Source organism: Ornithorhynchus anatinus, chromosome 9, assembly GCF_004115215.2.
Source record: "Ornithorhynchus anatinus isolate Pmale09 chromosome 9, mOrnAna1.pri.v4, whole genome shotgun sequence".
Taxonomy (NCBI): Eukaryota; Metazoa; Chordata; class Mammalia; order Monotremata; family Ornithorhynchidae; genus Ornithorhynchus; species Ornithorhynchus anatinus.
In genome coordinates, this window is record NC_041736.1 from 57,424,706 (window position 1) to 57,440,593 (window position 15,888).

Sequence of the window (15,888 nt, forward strand, 5' to 3'; positions counted from 1 at the left end):
CCTTCACTTCTCGGCGCCTCATTTTCTTCATCTGTAAAATGAGGATTAAATACCTGTTCTCCCTCATGTGGGACAGGGACTGTGTCTAACCTGATTAACTCATATCTACCCTAGCCCTTAGAACAGTGCTTGGCACATAGCATTAAACAAATACCAAATTAAAGTGAAGGACTATTACTCGGATATGTGGATCATCTTAGCGCCAGCTCCCTTAGAAGTGGAGCCCTCGATCTTATCCAGGGGCCAGGAGACGTGGGAGAAAAAGACTTACAGTTGTATGAGGTCAGCAGGCGGGGCCCAGGGCCAGTTTCCCTGCACTGTCATCGCTGCGGCCCGCAGGTCGATACCGGGGTCGTTGCGGTCGAGACTCGCCGGCGAGGGTAATTCCACGCAAACCCCTCTTCTCCCTCTGTTTCAGACTCAGATCGATCATTACCTGGGGCTCGTGAATAAGAACGTTAAAGACGCCATGGCCAAGTAAGTGTCGTCGTCTTCTGTATTGGCGGCACTGCAGTCGGGTGTCTTAAGGAGCGAGGCCTTTCGCCTGCCCACTCCCAGGTCAGACCAGGGGCCGTCCTTGGGCCAACACTTCCTTGACCTCCGGCCTGAAACGAAGTTGTCCCGCTCTTAAGTGGCGCAGGGTATTAGAGTTCAGCAGATAACTGGGGTCACTGCAGTCCCAAAAGAGGAGGAGGGGTTTTTTTGTTGTTGTTGTTTTGGGTTTTTTTTGTCTTCCGTTGGCTACGTTTATTAACCCCTGCCCTGAGCGCTACCATCTTGGGCCGTTCCTGGCTCAGAGCGGACCGGTCTTCAGCACCCACGGGGAGCTAGCTGCTTTAACCTTTCCCTGCCGGGGTGGCAAGATACTAAAACACACAGCTGTTTTGCAGTATAGTCCTCGTGGTCTATAAAGGAGGTGCATAAAGGGATTCTGCAGTGACTTACTCTGTGTTTTTGTGTCATCCCCTCCCACCCCCCCTTTCCCCTTTCAGAATCCAAGCTAAGATCCCTGGATTGAAGCGCAAAGCTGAGTGAAAAAGCCAGGAACAAGCGTACCAATAGGAATTCATTGTCAAGGGGGGAAAAAAATGCATTGGGAGTTACCAAGGGGAGGGTCAGGGAAGGATGGAGCCTTGACATTGCAGTGCAATTTCACAGATCTTTATTTTTTAGCAACGCAGTGTTTGAAGGGGAAAAAAATACCTGTCTTGACTGCCATGTGTGTTTCATCATTTTAAGTATTGTAAGCTGCTATGTATGGATTTAAAAAAACCTAATCATCTTTTTTTGTTTTTTTTTTTTTTTTCCTGTGAGGCACTGGTTTAAATACAGGAGATCTGAGAAAGCTGTACATTAATGCTTCATTGGAGGTAGTCTGGCTGGGTGTTGCAGGAACTTGTAGAGTCGGGGTGGGGGGGGAGCTGAACAAATAACACTTCTCACAGTTTGTGCACTGTGTATGGTCTGTGTAGATTGCCGATTTTCTAAAATGAAATGTGTAGGAGAGCGTACCACTAGAGCAAGGATGCTTGCCTTTTTGGTATGAGTCTAGCCGTATTGTGATTTTACTGTTCCATTAATTGCCAATATATATAAATATATATAGTGTTTCACAAAGCTTAGACCTTTTCAGCTGCTCCACAGTGCTTGATAGGTCAGAATTGACTGATTTCTGAGTAGCTCCATAGCACATAAGCTTGAAAAAGATAAAAAGGTTTCTAGGAACACTAGCCTCGGGATTTTTTTTTTTTTTAAAGTGAAAAACCAACAGAAAACAAGGCCCTGCGCATAGAGAAACTACAACACCCACTTCGTTACACAAACCCACTGCAGTAGTTAATTCTGTCATTGAAATCTCTGAATCTGTGGACTGAATATCTAATGCTGCAAAAAATGTGATTGGGGAATAGCAAATATCGTTATGCAAGAAACTACACATGAAGTTTATACAATTGCGGTTTAAGCTGTACTGAATGAACTAAGTCTGTGGAATGCGTTGTGAAATGTAAAAAAACAAACAAGTATCAATAAAGCTTATAGACTTAAGGAGGTTTGGGAGATTTTTGGTTTCTTGAAACTGCAGCACATCATTCAAGGGTCTTAGCGTCCTGTTACAGGAGGGGGCGATTTAACAGGTGGCGTGCCGCCCTAAACCCCGCTCGTTATGTCACCAGTCATTTATACGGGTCCTGCTCACACCGTTTACTTAACCAAATTTATTTGACAACAGATATCTTCAAATTATTATGTCAACAATTGAAAAATAAATCCATGCACCAATATCTTTGTTTACAGGAGCTAGAGTACAGTGCAAGTTTTCACCCTACAGGAAATCATACCCTAGAAATGTATACAAATTCTACTTAGGTTTCTCGTTTTTGTTTTCTTTCTGACACAGACACTATTGCTCTTAAATACAGAATCACATGTCACCACGGATCGGTTCATTATTCTTCCACGCGATTATTGTTTACGCAGGCTACAGTCGATGAGAAAGGCCAACACCAGTACAACGTAGGCAAACGAGGTGATCACCCGAGCCTCACCGCCACCAGGGGACTAACTTATTAATCGTATTCGTATTAATACCGAACCAAAAGTTAAGACTGCATAGGGACTCCGGGTGAGAGCTCTAACTTGTGATGATTCACATAAGGCATTTTATATGACGTGTGGCTAAAAAAAAAGTATCACCCACTGACCTAGTCCACTGTGGTTGCTGGCCCGGGGATTAAATCCAGCCGTCCATTTCTCCTCCCTCTCACGGATGCTCTCATTTTCCTTCCCTCTCAGCGTCAGCACATTTTGGATCTGCTGCTTCGGTAAAAGATGGGTAAGAAATCACCTGCTGGGAACCGTCACCGACTGTAGGAAGGCTAGCGCTGGGGACTCGGTCTCTTCCCCCTCCCCCCGATCTTTTCCTTGTTTTACAATCCTAGAGCCCCCAGTGTGCAGAGCTCGGCCTCCCCGGATGCGCTGAGCAAGGAGGGGGGGGCCCGCTCCCCTTAAGCCGCAGGGTCAGCCCCAGGGGCTGGGGGGGGGGGGGGAGGGGGCGGAGAGAAGCTCAGGCCCGGCCCACCCACCCGGCAGGGCTTTTCTTACCTAGGAGAAATCAGCCGTGGTCAACTGGTCTCCCTCCTACCCCGTGCGCCGAGGGCCGGCCGCCACCAGCGCCTCGCCCGGAGCGGGAAGGCAGGCGGGGTTCGGAAAGCGGGCTCGGTCGGCCGGGCCGCTTCCCGGCACCTGCCAGTTGGGCTCCTCTGGCGAGATGGCGGCTTAAAGAAACGGCAGCTTGTCAAGGTCGCCGCCAAGGCTCTCCCCCCGGGGACTGAAACACCGCCCTGGCCGCCGGCTCCGCCCACCTGTAGCAGCGACCTGGGGAGCCCGCGGCCGGCCAGTCGGAATTCAGTTACGGAGCATTAAAAAAAAAGCCTCCCTTGTGGAAACCCCACCCGTCTGCTAAGGATGCCTGGTGAGCCCTCCTCAGTCGAAGGGGATAGCACCATGGGTAGAAAGCAGAGAGAGCTCTGTGGGCTCTGAGAGGACAACCCACGCAACTTGAAACTTCCAAAGGCACTTCACGGATAGAAAACTCGGCAAACTAAACTTGAAAGACAAAAACAACCTCGACTCTGTACATGGCTCATTTGGTTGCTGAAAGCTGAAAGCGAAGAGCAGCGTGACACCGTCTTTGCCAGCACTGGGTGTGGAACGGCCTCTGATTTAAAGAAAACGTTTTTGCCAAAGGTGAATCTTCCTAACGTGGGTAGAATCGTGCTCCAAAAATCCCTTCTCGAGTTCCCCTGCCAATCAAGAGCTCCGGAATCGTGCGGGCGACTGAGGTTTAGAGTTGGGGCTGGCGGGAGGGCCGGGGGAGATTCTGCGGACACTCGGCGTGAGGCTTCCTTACTGGTCTCGAGAGCGGGTGTGCCACAGGCGGGAAAGCTTCCCCCGGAGCCAGGGTTTCGGGACGAGGGCATCCGTCCCCTGCAGCGCATCGGGAATAGCCGCAGCGTCCAGAGGGGCCGACGTGCCCGCAGGTGTCGCTCGAGGTGGCGACGCAGCAGAGTTGGGGCTTTTTCTCACAGGCATCGCCACACGAACACACTAGACGGAAATTAACGGGAAAGAAGTTGCAGAGGTTCCAGTTCGGAGCCGACGGACTTTTTTTTCGCCTACAGGTATTTTGACACTTAGTAACTACATTATTATCACAGCATAGTAAACGGGCAATAACCTAACAACGATGGTATTTGTTAAGCATCTACTATACGCTAAGCACGGGGATGGACGCGAGCATCAGATCAGACTCGATCCCTGTCCCATCCGGGGCCCGTAACCGAAGAGGGGCGGGGACCTTAACCCCGTTTTGCAGGTGAGGAAACTGAGGCCCAGAGAGGTAAAGCGACTTTCACAAGGTCACACAATAGGCTGGTACTTTAGCGGGGACTAGAACCTGGGTCTCGACGCCCAACTCCCGAGTTCTTTTCAGGAGATCTGCTCCGTCAGAGAATTCTCCGGCTGGAAATCTCAGCTCCAGTTTCCTTGCGTAGGTCAGGGTGGGCGGTACCCTGTGGCGGGCACGAACACGTCACCTAGGACTCCACACCTCCATTCCACTCGGGGTCTGGGCCTGGCCCCCGCCCCGGCTACACCCTCGGGTACCTTAGCAGTAGCGTGGCATAGTTGCCTGGAGCGAGAAGCCCTGGGTCGGGTGGCTGATCGCCTCCGATCCGCCAACGCAGTTTAGCCAGATCCTTTCCTCCGCGAACCACGGGAAGCAGTGTGGCCCCCTGAAAAGCGCACGGGCCTGGGAGTCGGAGGACCCGGGTTCTACTCCTGGCTCTGCCACTCGTCTGCTGTGTGACCCACGCAAGCCACTTCACTTCTCTGGGCCCCAGCCCCCTCATCTGTTAAATGGGGATTAAGACTATGAGCTCCATGTGGGACATTAGCTTGTATCTTCCCCAGGTGCTCAGTACTGTGCCTTGTACATAGCGCTTAAAAAATACCACGGAAAAATGACCCATTGCTTTGCCAGTTTTCTTTAAGCCTCTAAGGAAATGAGCCTTAGGAAACACTTGATACCTTTTTCTCCCCCCAACATTCAACATAACGATGCCCACATCCACCTGCGCCTACCTTGCTGGGGGATCACCCTGGACTTCCTCCTGGAGCAGCTGAATGAACGGTGCTCTGCGCGCACTATGTGCTCAGTAAATATAATCGATGATTGATCGGTTTCAATCTGCCTATTTGCCCCAGTCCCTTCATTTCTGTTAGCCAGCAGAGGGAAACGGGGACATTCAAAAGGTAGCCGGGGCTGGCACAGGCCACGGCCTGGGAAATTGGGTGAATTTCAGCCCTGGCAGGGAGGATTACTCTGTGGGCCAACAGGGCAGGTTCAGCTGGGCAGCCGCACCCTCTCACTTCCCCGCCCCCCCCTTGCCTGGAGGAGCCGCTTTCTCCCTTTGCTCACCAACAGCTGTCCTTGTGGGCCGGGAACGTGTCTGCTAAACTCTTACATTGTCCTCTCTTAAGTGCCCAGTACAGTGCTCTGTGTGTAGTAACGATCAAGAAATACCACTGATGGACTGAGTGGCTTGCTTCAAAAAAGGAAAATTTAGAGAATTTTTAGAGAAGCAGCATGGTTAAGCGGAAAGAGCCGGACTTGGGAGTCAGAGGTTATGGGCTCTAATCCCAGCTCCGCCACTTGTCAACAGTGTAACTTTGGGCGAGTCACTTCATTCATTCATTCAATAGTATCTATTGAGCGCTTACTATGTGCAGAGCACCGTACTAAGCGCTTGGAATGGACAAATGGGTAACAGATAGAGACAGTCCCTGCCCTTTGACGGGAGCACAGTCTAATCGGGGGGAGACGGACAAATTTGCGGTGCCTCAATTACCTCATCTGTAAAATGGGGATTAAGACCACAAGCCCCACCTAGGACAACCTGGATTACCGTGGATCTACCCCAGCGCTTAAACAATGCTTGGCACACAGCAAGCACTTAACAAGTACCATCGTTATTATTATTGCCTGGAGGAGCCGCTCTCTCCCTTTGCTCACCAACAGCTATCCTTGTGGGCCGGAAACGTGTCTGCTAAATTCTGTTACGCCGTCCTCTCTCAAGCGCCTAGTACAGTGCCCCGCACGTAGCGAGCGCTCAAGGAACATCACTGATTGATTGATTGGCTTCCCTCCGCATAAAGTTGAGAAGCAGCGTGGCTCAGTGGCAAGAGCCCGGGCTTGGGAGTCAGAGGTCATGGGTTCGAACCCCCACTCCGCCACCTGTCAGCTGTGTGACTGTGGGCAAGTCACTTCACTTCTCCGGGCCTCAGTTCCCTCATCTGTAAAATGGGGATTAACTGTGAGCCTCACATAGGACAACCTGATTCCCCTGTATCTCCCCCAGCGCTTAGAACAGTGCTCTGCACATAGTAGGCGCTTAACAAATACCAACATTAGTATAAAGCAGCATGGCTCAGTGGAAAAAGCACGGGCTTTGGAGTCAGAGGTCATGAGTTCAAATCCCAGCTCTGCCACTTGTCAGCTGTGTGACTGTGGGTAAGTCACTTAACTTCTCTGTGCCTCAGTTCCCTCATCTGTAAAATGGGGATTAAGACTGTGAGCCCCACGTGGGACAACCTGATTCCCTTGTGTCTACCCCAGCGCTTAGAACAGTGCTCTGCACATAGTAGGCGCTTAACAAATACCAACATTATTATTAAAGTAATTGTCACCACCACCGCTCGGGGGGAATCCAATGTGACAAATATCCAAAGAGCCACAGGGTGGCGCTTCTCCAAAAAGCAGGAATCCGAGGACGGCGACACTGTGACCTCTGACCTCAGTCCCAGACCCCGAGGAACAGGGAACACCACCGGCCACCAAGCCGAAAGACGCCGCAGTGATTCCTCCGGTGGAGAACACGGCCCGGGAGGCACCCTGTCACTTGGAAGCCTTGGCCTCCGCCCCGCGAGCATCCCGGTGCGAGCCGTGACCCCGCCGCCATCCCGCAGGCAGTCTCAGCTCTGCCCGCCGCGGGATGCCCGGGGAGCGGAGGGGATGGATGCAGCGGGGCGGTATCGCTTCTGAACCGTCTCGCCCCCTCCCCCGCCTCGCCCTCGCTCAGCAAAACCACGGCGTTAGAAGGAAAGCCGGGTCTCGGCCAATCCACCCACCTCCGGCGACCTCTCCGACCCCGGGCGGGGCCAGCCCGGGCGGGAAGGGGTCGCGCACGCCTCTGGACCCAGGGCCCAGGCCCCGGGAGGGGGTCGGGACCAGCCGGTGGCTCTCGCCGAAGGGAGGAGAGGGCGGTGGCCGCCGTGGTTTTATCCCGGCAGGCCGACCCGGCAGACGCCCTCGGCTGGCCTGTGGGGAGGCCGCCGGAGGAAGGCCGCTAGACCGGCCACTAGCCACTAACACCGGCGAGAAATGACCGACAGCCTAAATCTTAGCCTCAATCTTTCCGGCCCTTCTCGACTGAATGGGAGACGAGAAAGGCCAGAAGTCACACGGCACCGGGACTAAGACACAAGTGGACTGCGGAAACCCTTCCCCCTTCCCCAGGACCGGTATCCCGTAGGTTGCAGCCAGACTCGGGGGCCCTCGGCAAGCCGGGGAGGCCGGGGACGGGGTCGGGGCCGCGCCCCGCCCGCCGCATCGCGTACCTGCAGTCGTCTCCTCCCGTGCTGATCACGTACTTGTCGTCGTGAGAGAAGCGGATGTTGGTCACGTGAGCGGAATGGCCGAAGTAGCGCTTGTGTTTGGCCTGGGAGAGAGAGCCAGCGTTGGTATTTATTGTGTGCAGGGCGCTGTACTGAGCGTTTGTGCCTCCCAGCCCTCGAGGAGCTGACAGTCTATAAAAACAGGAGACGGAAATCCAGGGGACCCTCCCTCTCCCTGCGACCCCAAGTGGATTGGATCTCCAACGCTGGACCGCCCAGCTCCTGAGACTCCCTGCTCTTTGTGGGCGGGGAATGTGTCTCTTCAATCATTGTACTGTCCTCTCCCAGGGGCTTAGTACAGTGCTCTGCACACAGTAAGTGCTCAATAAATACAACTGACTGAATGAATGAATAAACCACCACCCTAATAAGAGTGGTTTGTGTTAAGTGCATGTTAAGTACCAAATATTCTACCAAGAGCCATGTTCAGATACATCATAAACAGATCGGACACGGTCCCCGTCTCACATGAGGCTCAAAATCTGAGTAGGAGAGAGAATGGATATTAAATCCTCATTTTGCGGATGATGAAAGTGAAGCACAGAGAAGTTAGGTGACTTGCTCAAGGTCCCGCAGCAGGCAAGTGGCAGAGCTGGGATGAGAATCCAGGTCCTCTGACTCCCAGGCCCAGGCTCTTTGCAGCAGGTCATGCCGGGAAGAGCCTTACGCGGGTCTGGGCCGGCTGATGGGCCAGGGGCTCACTGCGCTCGGGCCGGTTCGGGTCCCCCAAAACCTAACTCCCTGCCTGGCCTGGCCCCATCTCCAAAAGCAGCCCAGGCACGACAGCAGGACTGTGGACAGGTGGACCGTGTATGGACTGCAGTGCGTGCCGGGTCTTAGGCCACGCTGGACCAGATAGCTCGGGTTGGGTTATTGGGGGCAGACAGGTAATTCTCTGGCGCGCAAGCTCCCCGACTCACAAATTTCTCGGCGCAGGGGAAATCGAAGAGTTTCACCAGCCCGAAGTCGTCCCCGGTGACCACGTTTAAACCGGCGTGGGTGACGCAGGCACAGTTGACGTCGGCTTTGTCGGCGTTGCGGGGCCAGATCCCGATGACCTCGTCTCCGAGGACGCTGGGCCGACGGGAAGGGGCACACCGGGATGGGCGTCAGACACACAACAGACACACTGGGGCCACCGTCCTCTCCCTCGGGGAGGAAGACAAGAGGAAGGCAGCCGGACCACCCGGGGCCCAACTCCCTTGAGACGGACCCCTCGGCTCCCCGCGGGAGGTCCCGGTCATCTTGGTGACCTCTGGCTCCGGCTCGCGTGTGCCGGACCGACTCCTGGAGCGAGGGGGGTTGGTTACTTGGGTCCAAGGCTTCCCCATCCCCCCACCCTCCCCAGATTGACCGCCTGTCCTGTCCCCTGGCTCCGAAATAATAATAATGACAATAATAATAATAATAGAACAATTTTGGCATCTGTTAAATGTGCCAGGCATTGCACTAAGTGCTGGGGTTGGACACAGTCCCTGTCCCACATACTCTTAATCCCCACTCTACAGATGAGATAGCTGAGGCATACCAAAGTGAAGTGATTTTCCCAAGGTCACATAGCAGATACCTGGCAGGGCCAGGATTAGAACCCAGGTCCTTCTGCCTCCCAGGCCCGTGCTCTAGCCACTAGGCCACGCTGCTCCCAGTAGTTAGTTTGGCTGCAGTGTTAGCCCAGAAGCTGCAGGCCCCTCCCCAGAGCTGGACAGAGGGGGAGGAGGCAGGAGGGTGATGCTGAGGGCTGAGGCTTTCTCCTCAACATTTTTACCCGACTGACCTCGTCCAAGTGGCCCAGGTGACTTTCTCGATGACTGCGGCATCCGTCATCTGCTTCCCCAGGGGTACCTCGTGGACCTGGCGTTTATAGGCCCCCGTGGATACCTGGAAGGGCATGGACGGGAAGGCGGCTGGAGAGGGCAGGCTCTCACTGCCCCAGTCCCTTCATTTCTATTAGCCAGCAGAGGGAAATAGGGACATTCAAAAGGTACCTAGGGCTGGCAAGGCCACGGCCTGGGAAATTGGGTGAATTTCAGCCCCGGTGGGGAGGTGATCCCTGTTGGTCAACAGAGCAGGTTCAGAAGGGCAGCCAACCCCCTCACCTCCCTGCCATGCTGGAGCCATTTCTCTCCCCGGTCTCCCCAGTGGCCCAGGGAAAGGCCGCGTTAGTCCTTCTCCACCTGCTCTGGCCCGGCCCAGGCTCGGGGCGTGCCTTAGGACCGGGACTCTTACCCGCTGCTCCCATCACCCATTGGGAGGCGGAGGCGCAAAACCCAGTTCCTTTCAAGGAACTCCAACGTTCAGGAAAACTCGCGAATAGAAGTTGCAGTGTCCAATGCCGTTTGGACGCACGCTGAACTCAACTCTTGGGCCCTTCCACCCGCCAGCCTGTCTCCACCCCAACCCCGATCCTTTGCATCTGCAGGAGGGACTCGGGGAGGGAAGAGAGATCTGCCTTCCCCTGCCCCCTCTCCACCACCACGTGGAGTGGTGTCAAGGAGACGTGGCCGCTAAAATCATTGCCACCAATTCCCCCACTGCGTCAGTCGGCGCCCCCGGGGCCGGGGGGCAGGGGCGAGGCCGTCTGTTCCACCACCTCTCCCGTCAGTCCGGGCAGGAGCTTCCCGTTGTCCGAGTTCCTTCCTCGACCCCTGTGCCCCGGGCGGACAGGACAAAGGTTGCGGGGAGGGACGGAAGGCCTCATCCTTGACAACGACTGCAAGGCGGACTGTAGCTCTACACTGTAAGTTCGTTCTGGGCAGGGAACGTGTCTGTTACATTGTTCTGTGGTCCTCTCCCAAGTGCTTAGTACGGTGCTCTGCTCGCAGTAAGCACTCGATACGTAGGACTGAGTGACTGACCCCCGCCCCACCCTCGAGCCTAAGGAGGCCGCCGAGGAGGAGAGGCGTGTGGCGGTCCGACTGGGCCGCGGGTGGCCAGCCTGGCCCGGCGACGCACCTGAATGTACTTGCTGTCCGCCGAGAAGTCCATCTGAATCACAAAACTGGGGATGTCCTTGCAGTAGCCGATGCGGTTCAAGCCGGTGCCCTGGGTGAGGTCGTAGAAGTCGACCGTGTGCTCCGCTGAGCCCACCGCCAGGAAACGGTTGTCGGGGCTGATCCTGGAAGACAGAGTCGGTCCTATTCATTGAGCCCTATTCATTTAGCACAGTCAACAGACACATTCCGTGCCCAGGAAACACGCCTCCAACTTTCAGAGCTGGGAAAGCCACCCCTCTTTTCACCGCCCTCACTCCAGATCATTCAATCAGTCAACTGAGCGCTTACTGTGTGCAGAGCGCCATACAAGGCACTTATGAGAGTACACAGACACACACAACTGGCGGGGAGTATTAACCGAACGCCGTGTGATCTGACTGATTATCATGTCTCTACCCCAGCGCTTGGGGCAATGTGTGGCATATAGGAAGCACTAAACAAATGCCACAATCGTGATTTGTGTGTGCAGAACACTCCTTTTATTCATCCCCGCTCCAGCCCCAAGGCACTTTTTTAGAGATCTGTAATTCATGTATTTATATTGATGTCTGTCTCCCCCTCTGGATTATAAACTAGTTGTGGGCAGCGTATGGGCCTGCTAACTGTTACAGGGTCTTCTCCCAAGTGCTTAAAATAGCACTTTTCATATAGTAAGTGCTCAATAAATATTCTTGAATGAATGGACACCAGACTTAAGCACTTGGGAGGATGTGTTGGTGATAAGAGACCTTCCAACAGGCACACACGCGCACACACACACACACACAGGCACTCCGAACCTCCAGCGCCGCTCCCACTGCCCTAGGAGCTGCATCCGGGGGCAACGGGCCCCTTCCCTGTTAAGCCCCGTCCAGCTAAGCTGCGGTGGTGACGGACGCCAGCTTCCCCGGCGGCCCCGGGAGCTTGCGGGTACCTGATGTCCTGGATGGCCGACTTGCGGTCTCGTTTCTTGCCCCACACCTTCAGGCTGTTCACCAGCAGGATGACGAACTCTCCGTTCTTCATGCCGATGGCCACCATCTCCCCATCGGGGCTGTAGGCGGCACAGCTGGCCGCGTGGCCCAAGGTCACTTTGTTCAGCAGTTTCTGCGGCAAAACAGGGACCGCCGTCTGGACTGCAGGACGTCCCCTCCCTCTGAGGGGCCCCAGAGCCCGCTTTCCCTAGGGCTGGGTGAGCCCGCGTAGGTAAGGGACAGCGACTGAAACGTCAGAAAGCCCAAGCACCGGCCTCCTGGCCTCGTGTGTGTGTGTGTGTGTGTGTAGGGAGCTGGAGACGGGGAGATGGAGAGGATGGGTCTTTCCAATGGGGGCCAGAGGGAGACCCCTGGGGACAGTAGCCTGTTCTGGGTTTTGGGTTCTGCTCCTCTATTTTCCTCTACAGATGCCACCGTCTTTGGCCAGGGCTTCTGTTGACAGTAAACTTGTGACTTTCCACAGGTTTCACTTGGGTTCTTAAAGCACCCAAGGGAAATGAAGATAAAATCCAAACCTTCTGTCCTCTTTCCGGTTAAAATGCAAAGGAAAGGTTCTGTCCCGTTCCTGGACAGAGGGACTAGGCCGCTACCACGGTCCCCACTGAACATCCCTGTCAGATAACTCCTCGGCAGGACTCCATTTTGTTCCTTTTTCTAACAATTTTATAGTCGCTCAATCGACTGTCCACTGAGTGCCTACTCTGTGCAGAGCATTGTTCTAAGCGCTTGAGAGAATGGGAGTTTTACATTCCAAGCGCTTAGCTCAGTACTCTGCGTACAGTAAGCACTCAATAAATACAATTGAATTGAACCTCAAAGGACTGGTTCTGTTAGGCTTCCCACAATTCGATAAATGCTACAGTGCCCGGCACAGAGTAAGCGCTTAAATGCCATTATTTTTACTGACTGATAGAGGGCAAAGTTAAGACTGTTCAATAGTCCATCCTTCACTCTGAAGGTGAGGTCCAGGAAGGCACAGCTGGAAGGCTACTCAGGAAGAAACCCGATAATGATAATCATTGAGAAGCAGCGTGGCCCAGTGGATAGAGCCCGCACCTGGGAGTCAAAAGGACCTGGGTTCTAAACCTTGGATAAGTCACTTCGCTTCTCGGGGCTTCAGTTTCTTCATCCGTAAAATGGGCGTTAAGTCTGTGAGCCCCATGAGGGAAAGGGACTGTGTCCAACCCGATTTGCTTGTATCTACCCAGCATTTAGTAGAGTGCGTGGCGCGCAGAAATACCCCAATTATTATTATTAGTAGTAGTAACATTATCGCTGTTATATTTATTAAGGCCTTATTAGACGACGAGGACTGTGCTTAATGCTGGAGTAGAGGCAAGATAATCAGATTAGACACAATCTTTGCCTCACCAAGTGCTCCCAATCTAAGAGGGAGAGCAGCCCTGTGCAGATGTGGAAACTGAGGCCCAGAAGAGGTTAAATGCAGTGCCCAAGAACACGCAGCAGGCCAGTGGCAGATCTGGGATGAGAACTCTGGTCTCACGTCCTCATATTCCCCATCCGAGTTCGGGTTTGCTAGCCTTCCTTGCCCTGCGCCGTACCCGTGGGTCCCGGCGGGACGGATGACAGAAAAGGCGCTTACTTTGTCCGCGAGATCCCAGATCCTGGCTGTCCCATCATTGCTTGCGGAGATGAAAATGTCTTTGCAGGGGTGTGTGGCCAGGCCCCAGATTTCGCCCTCCATGTGTCCGTCAATCAGCATGTTGGAAGCGGCGTTTTTTTCTCCCACTTCGATGATTTCCCCATCTTTGGTGCCCACTAAAATCTTCCCCTGTGATAGTCAAAACACGGACACAATAGCAAGGCTATCGATTCAGGACCCTCGTACCCAGTCGTGATTCTGAGAGTGGGAAAACAGCCCTGATATCTTGTGCCTACCTGTCTCTTCCTCCCGTGCTTTGGACTACTGGACCCCAGGAGCCTTCTGCCTCCAGTCCCCAATTGTGTGCTTCAGCCACCACCAATGAAAAGGTTTTTTGGTGGTTTGTGCACTGCAGCCCAGACAGAGGCAAATCTCTGCTTGGCCTTTGGGCACCCTGGGCCTTCCTCGTCTGTGCTCATTCAGGCTAAAGAGCTGGGCGGGAATCAATCAAGAGCACTGTACTGAGTGCTTGGGAGAGTACAATATAACAGAGTAGATAGACACATTTCCCTGCCCACAACGAGCTCTAGATGGGCAAAAATACAGATAAGTAAGTTGGGGAGATGTATGTAAGAGCTGTGGAAATGCTTGGGAGCAGTTGCATGTGGGATCTGGACATCGGGTAGCCTGCTTTTCAGGCATTAAGCATTTTTGATAGAGAGGAGTCACTTCCCCAAATTGGCACTTTTCCTGTCCTCATCTCTTCTAAAAGGAAAACCCCTCTCTGTCTCTTGGTCTCTCTCTCTTCTCCTCCTGTCAGTCCTCGGGCTCGAGCTCAGGCCCCACCCCCAGAGTCAAGACAGTTGCGGCTGGGCGGCTTCAGTCTCTCGCTGCCACAGAAACACCGTAAGACCACAAAAGGACTTGGAATTCCCAATTTCCTCATGTTTCCTCATCACATAAACCCAGAAGGATTTCCTCACAGTGACTGTGTGGGTCCCCAATTCCCCGAGCTGTTTTTGAGGGAGTAAATCAATGAGAGGTGACAAATTCCCACGTCTGACACTAGACAGGGAGATACTTGAAAAAAACACCCGTTTCCCTGTCTAGGTAGGCCAGGGTTGACTGAACTGAATTTGGAGAGGGAGGTTGGGGATGTGGGCCAAAAACTGTGGCCAGGCTAGTGGTGGCCTCTCCCTGGTGGAACTGGGACGTTGGGACGGGGGTCGACCCGAGGACAGCAGCAGAAGCCGTCAGTCACGACTCACTTTTCCCCGGCAGACAGAGCGCACACACTCCACGGGCTGCCCGGTCTCCAGCTGGAAGGCCCGGCAACGTTTCATCTCCTGGTCCCACAGTTTGACCGCCCCGCCTTCTTTGGTCCTATAGGCATTACCGGGAACACGTCAGAATCGATCCGTCCATTTATCGAACGCTTACTGTGTGCAGAGCACTGTACTAAGTGCTTGGGAGAGTACAATATAACAGAGTTGGTAGACACATTCCCTGCTCAGAGTCAGAACACTCTCCTGTCCTGCTCCCACCCCTGGCCTTTGTGGCTAGTCCACGTCCCACGTTGGAGCTAGGGGGCCCTTTCAAGCTCAGTGGACTTCTCTAAAATTCACTCTTAAAGCCAACGAAAGCCACCGTCCTTAGTGAACCGCTCTGACCAATCAAATCCAGCGATGGCATTTATTGAGTGCCTACTGTGTGCCAGAGTACTGTACTAAGCGCTTGGGAAAGTACAATATAATGATAATAATAATTATGATACTTGTTAAGCGCTTATTATGGGCCAAGCACTCGTCTAAGCTCTGGGGCAGATACAAGCTAATCAGGTTGGATACACTCCCTGTCCCACGTGGGGCTCACACTCTTAATCCCCATTATACAGACGAGGTACACGAGGCTCAGAGAAGTGAAGTGACCTCGCCAAGGTTACACAGCAGACATGTGGCGGAGGCGGGATTAGAATTCTGACTCCCAGGCCCACGCTCTACCCACTAAGCCACGCTGCCCGCAAGGAGCTCACAGTCTACAGCGGGAGATAGACACGGACACAAATTCCAGCTCGGGGGAAATAGCAGTGGGAGAGATAGTCTCTTACGGTCTCTCTTTTCCGCCAGTCACGATCAGCCCATCCCTCAGGGTGGTGTACATGGTGAACACTGGACCCGTATGGGCCTTCGCCACCAGCCTAATAAGAAAATGATCCTTCCAGACGTAGACATCTCCGTTTATGGCACCAGTGAAAGTAAGGTTGTTCTGGAAAATAACACAGACACGATGTCAGACAGATTACCTCATTAGAGGATTGCTCCTCCCACTCATCTCTCCCTCTGAACTCTAACATGCCTCGGAAACGCACTCAAAAAATCCTAAAGCAAGCCATCCACCAGTCAGAGAATCGTACAGATCAATGAGGAAATCCTAACCGTCTCCGCAGTCCCCACAGATGGCAGGTCGCTAGGAGGGGTGGGATGAGGGAGGAGCCCAGGGCAGAATGGCACGCCCTGAGAGATTAAGTCCAAACTGAGTATAGTATCTGGATCTTCAAACCCCAGGGAATGCAAGGGACCTTTCT

At 53.8% G+C, this 15,888-nt stretch overlaps 2 protein-coding genes across 13 annotated transcripts in view; one reads left to right on the forward strand and one right to left on the reverse strand.

Moving 5' to 3' along the window:
• Window positions 1-2,049, forward strand: part of RTN4 (reticulon 4) — a 72,345-nt gene extending 70,296 nt beyond the window's left edge. For 5 of the 9 annotated variants that reach the window (XM_029071723.2, XM_029071724.2, XM_029071725.2 and 2 more), the window contains 2 exons: window positions 419-477; window positions 993-2,046. In XM_029071723.2, the coding sequence (XP_028927556.1) occupies window positions 419-477; window positions 993-1,035 (102 nt within the window). In that variant the 3' untranslated portion in view covers window positions 1,036-2,046. Of the gene's footprint in view, window positions 1-418; window positions 478-992 lie in introns of all 9 variants that reach the window. The other 4 variants (XM_029071720.2, XM_029071719.2, XM_029071721.2 and 1 more) reach the window with 1 other exon arrangement.
• A 147-nt stretch (window positions 2,050-2,196) lies between these two features.
• EML6 (EMAP like 6) overlaps window positions 2,197-15,888 on the reverse strand; it is a 144,092-nt gene continuing 130,400 nt past the window's right edge. For all 4 annotated transcript variants that reach the window (XM_001509924.6, XM_007672024.4, XM_029071718.2 and 1 more), the window contains 9 exons: window positions 15,412-15,569; window positions 14,573-14,687; window positions 13,305-13,493; window positions 11,641-11,813; window positions 10,687-10,849; window positions 9,509-9,612; window positions 8,655-8,808; window positions 7,678-7,778; window positions 2,197-4,107 (listed from right to left, as the gene is read on the reverse strand). In XM_001509924.6, coding sequence (XP_001509974.2) covers window positions 4,083-4,107; window positions 7,678-7,778; window positions 8,655-8,808; window positions 9,509-9,612; window positions 10,687-10,849; window positions 11,641-11,813; window positions 13,305-13,493; window positions 14,573-14,687; window positions 15,412-15,569 — 1,182 coding nt within the window. In that variant the 3' untranslated portion in view covers window positions 2,197-4,082. The remainder of the gene's footprint in view (window positions 4,108-7,677; window positions 7,779-8,654; window positions 8,809-9,508; window positions 9,613-10,686; window positions 10,850-11,640; window positions 11,814-13,304; window positions 13,494-14,572; window positions 14,688-15,411; window positions 15,570-15,888) is intronic.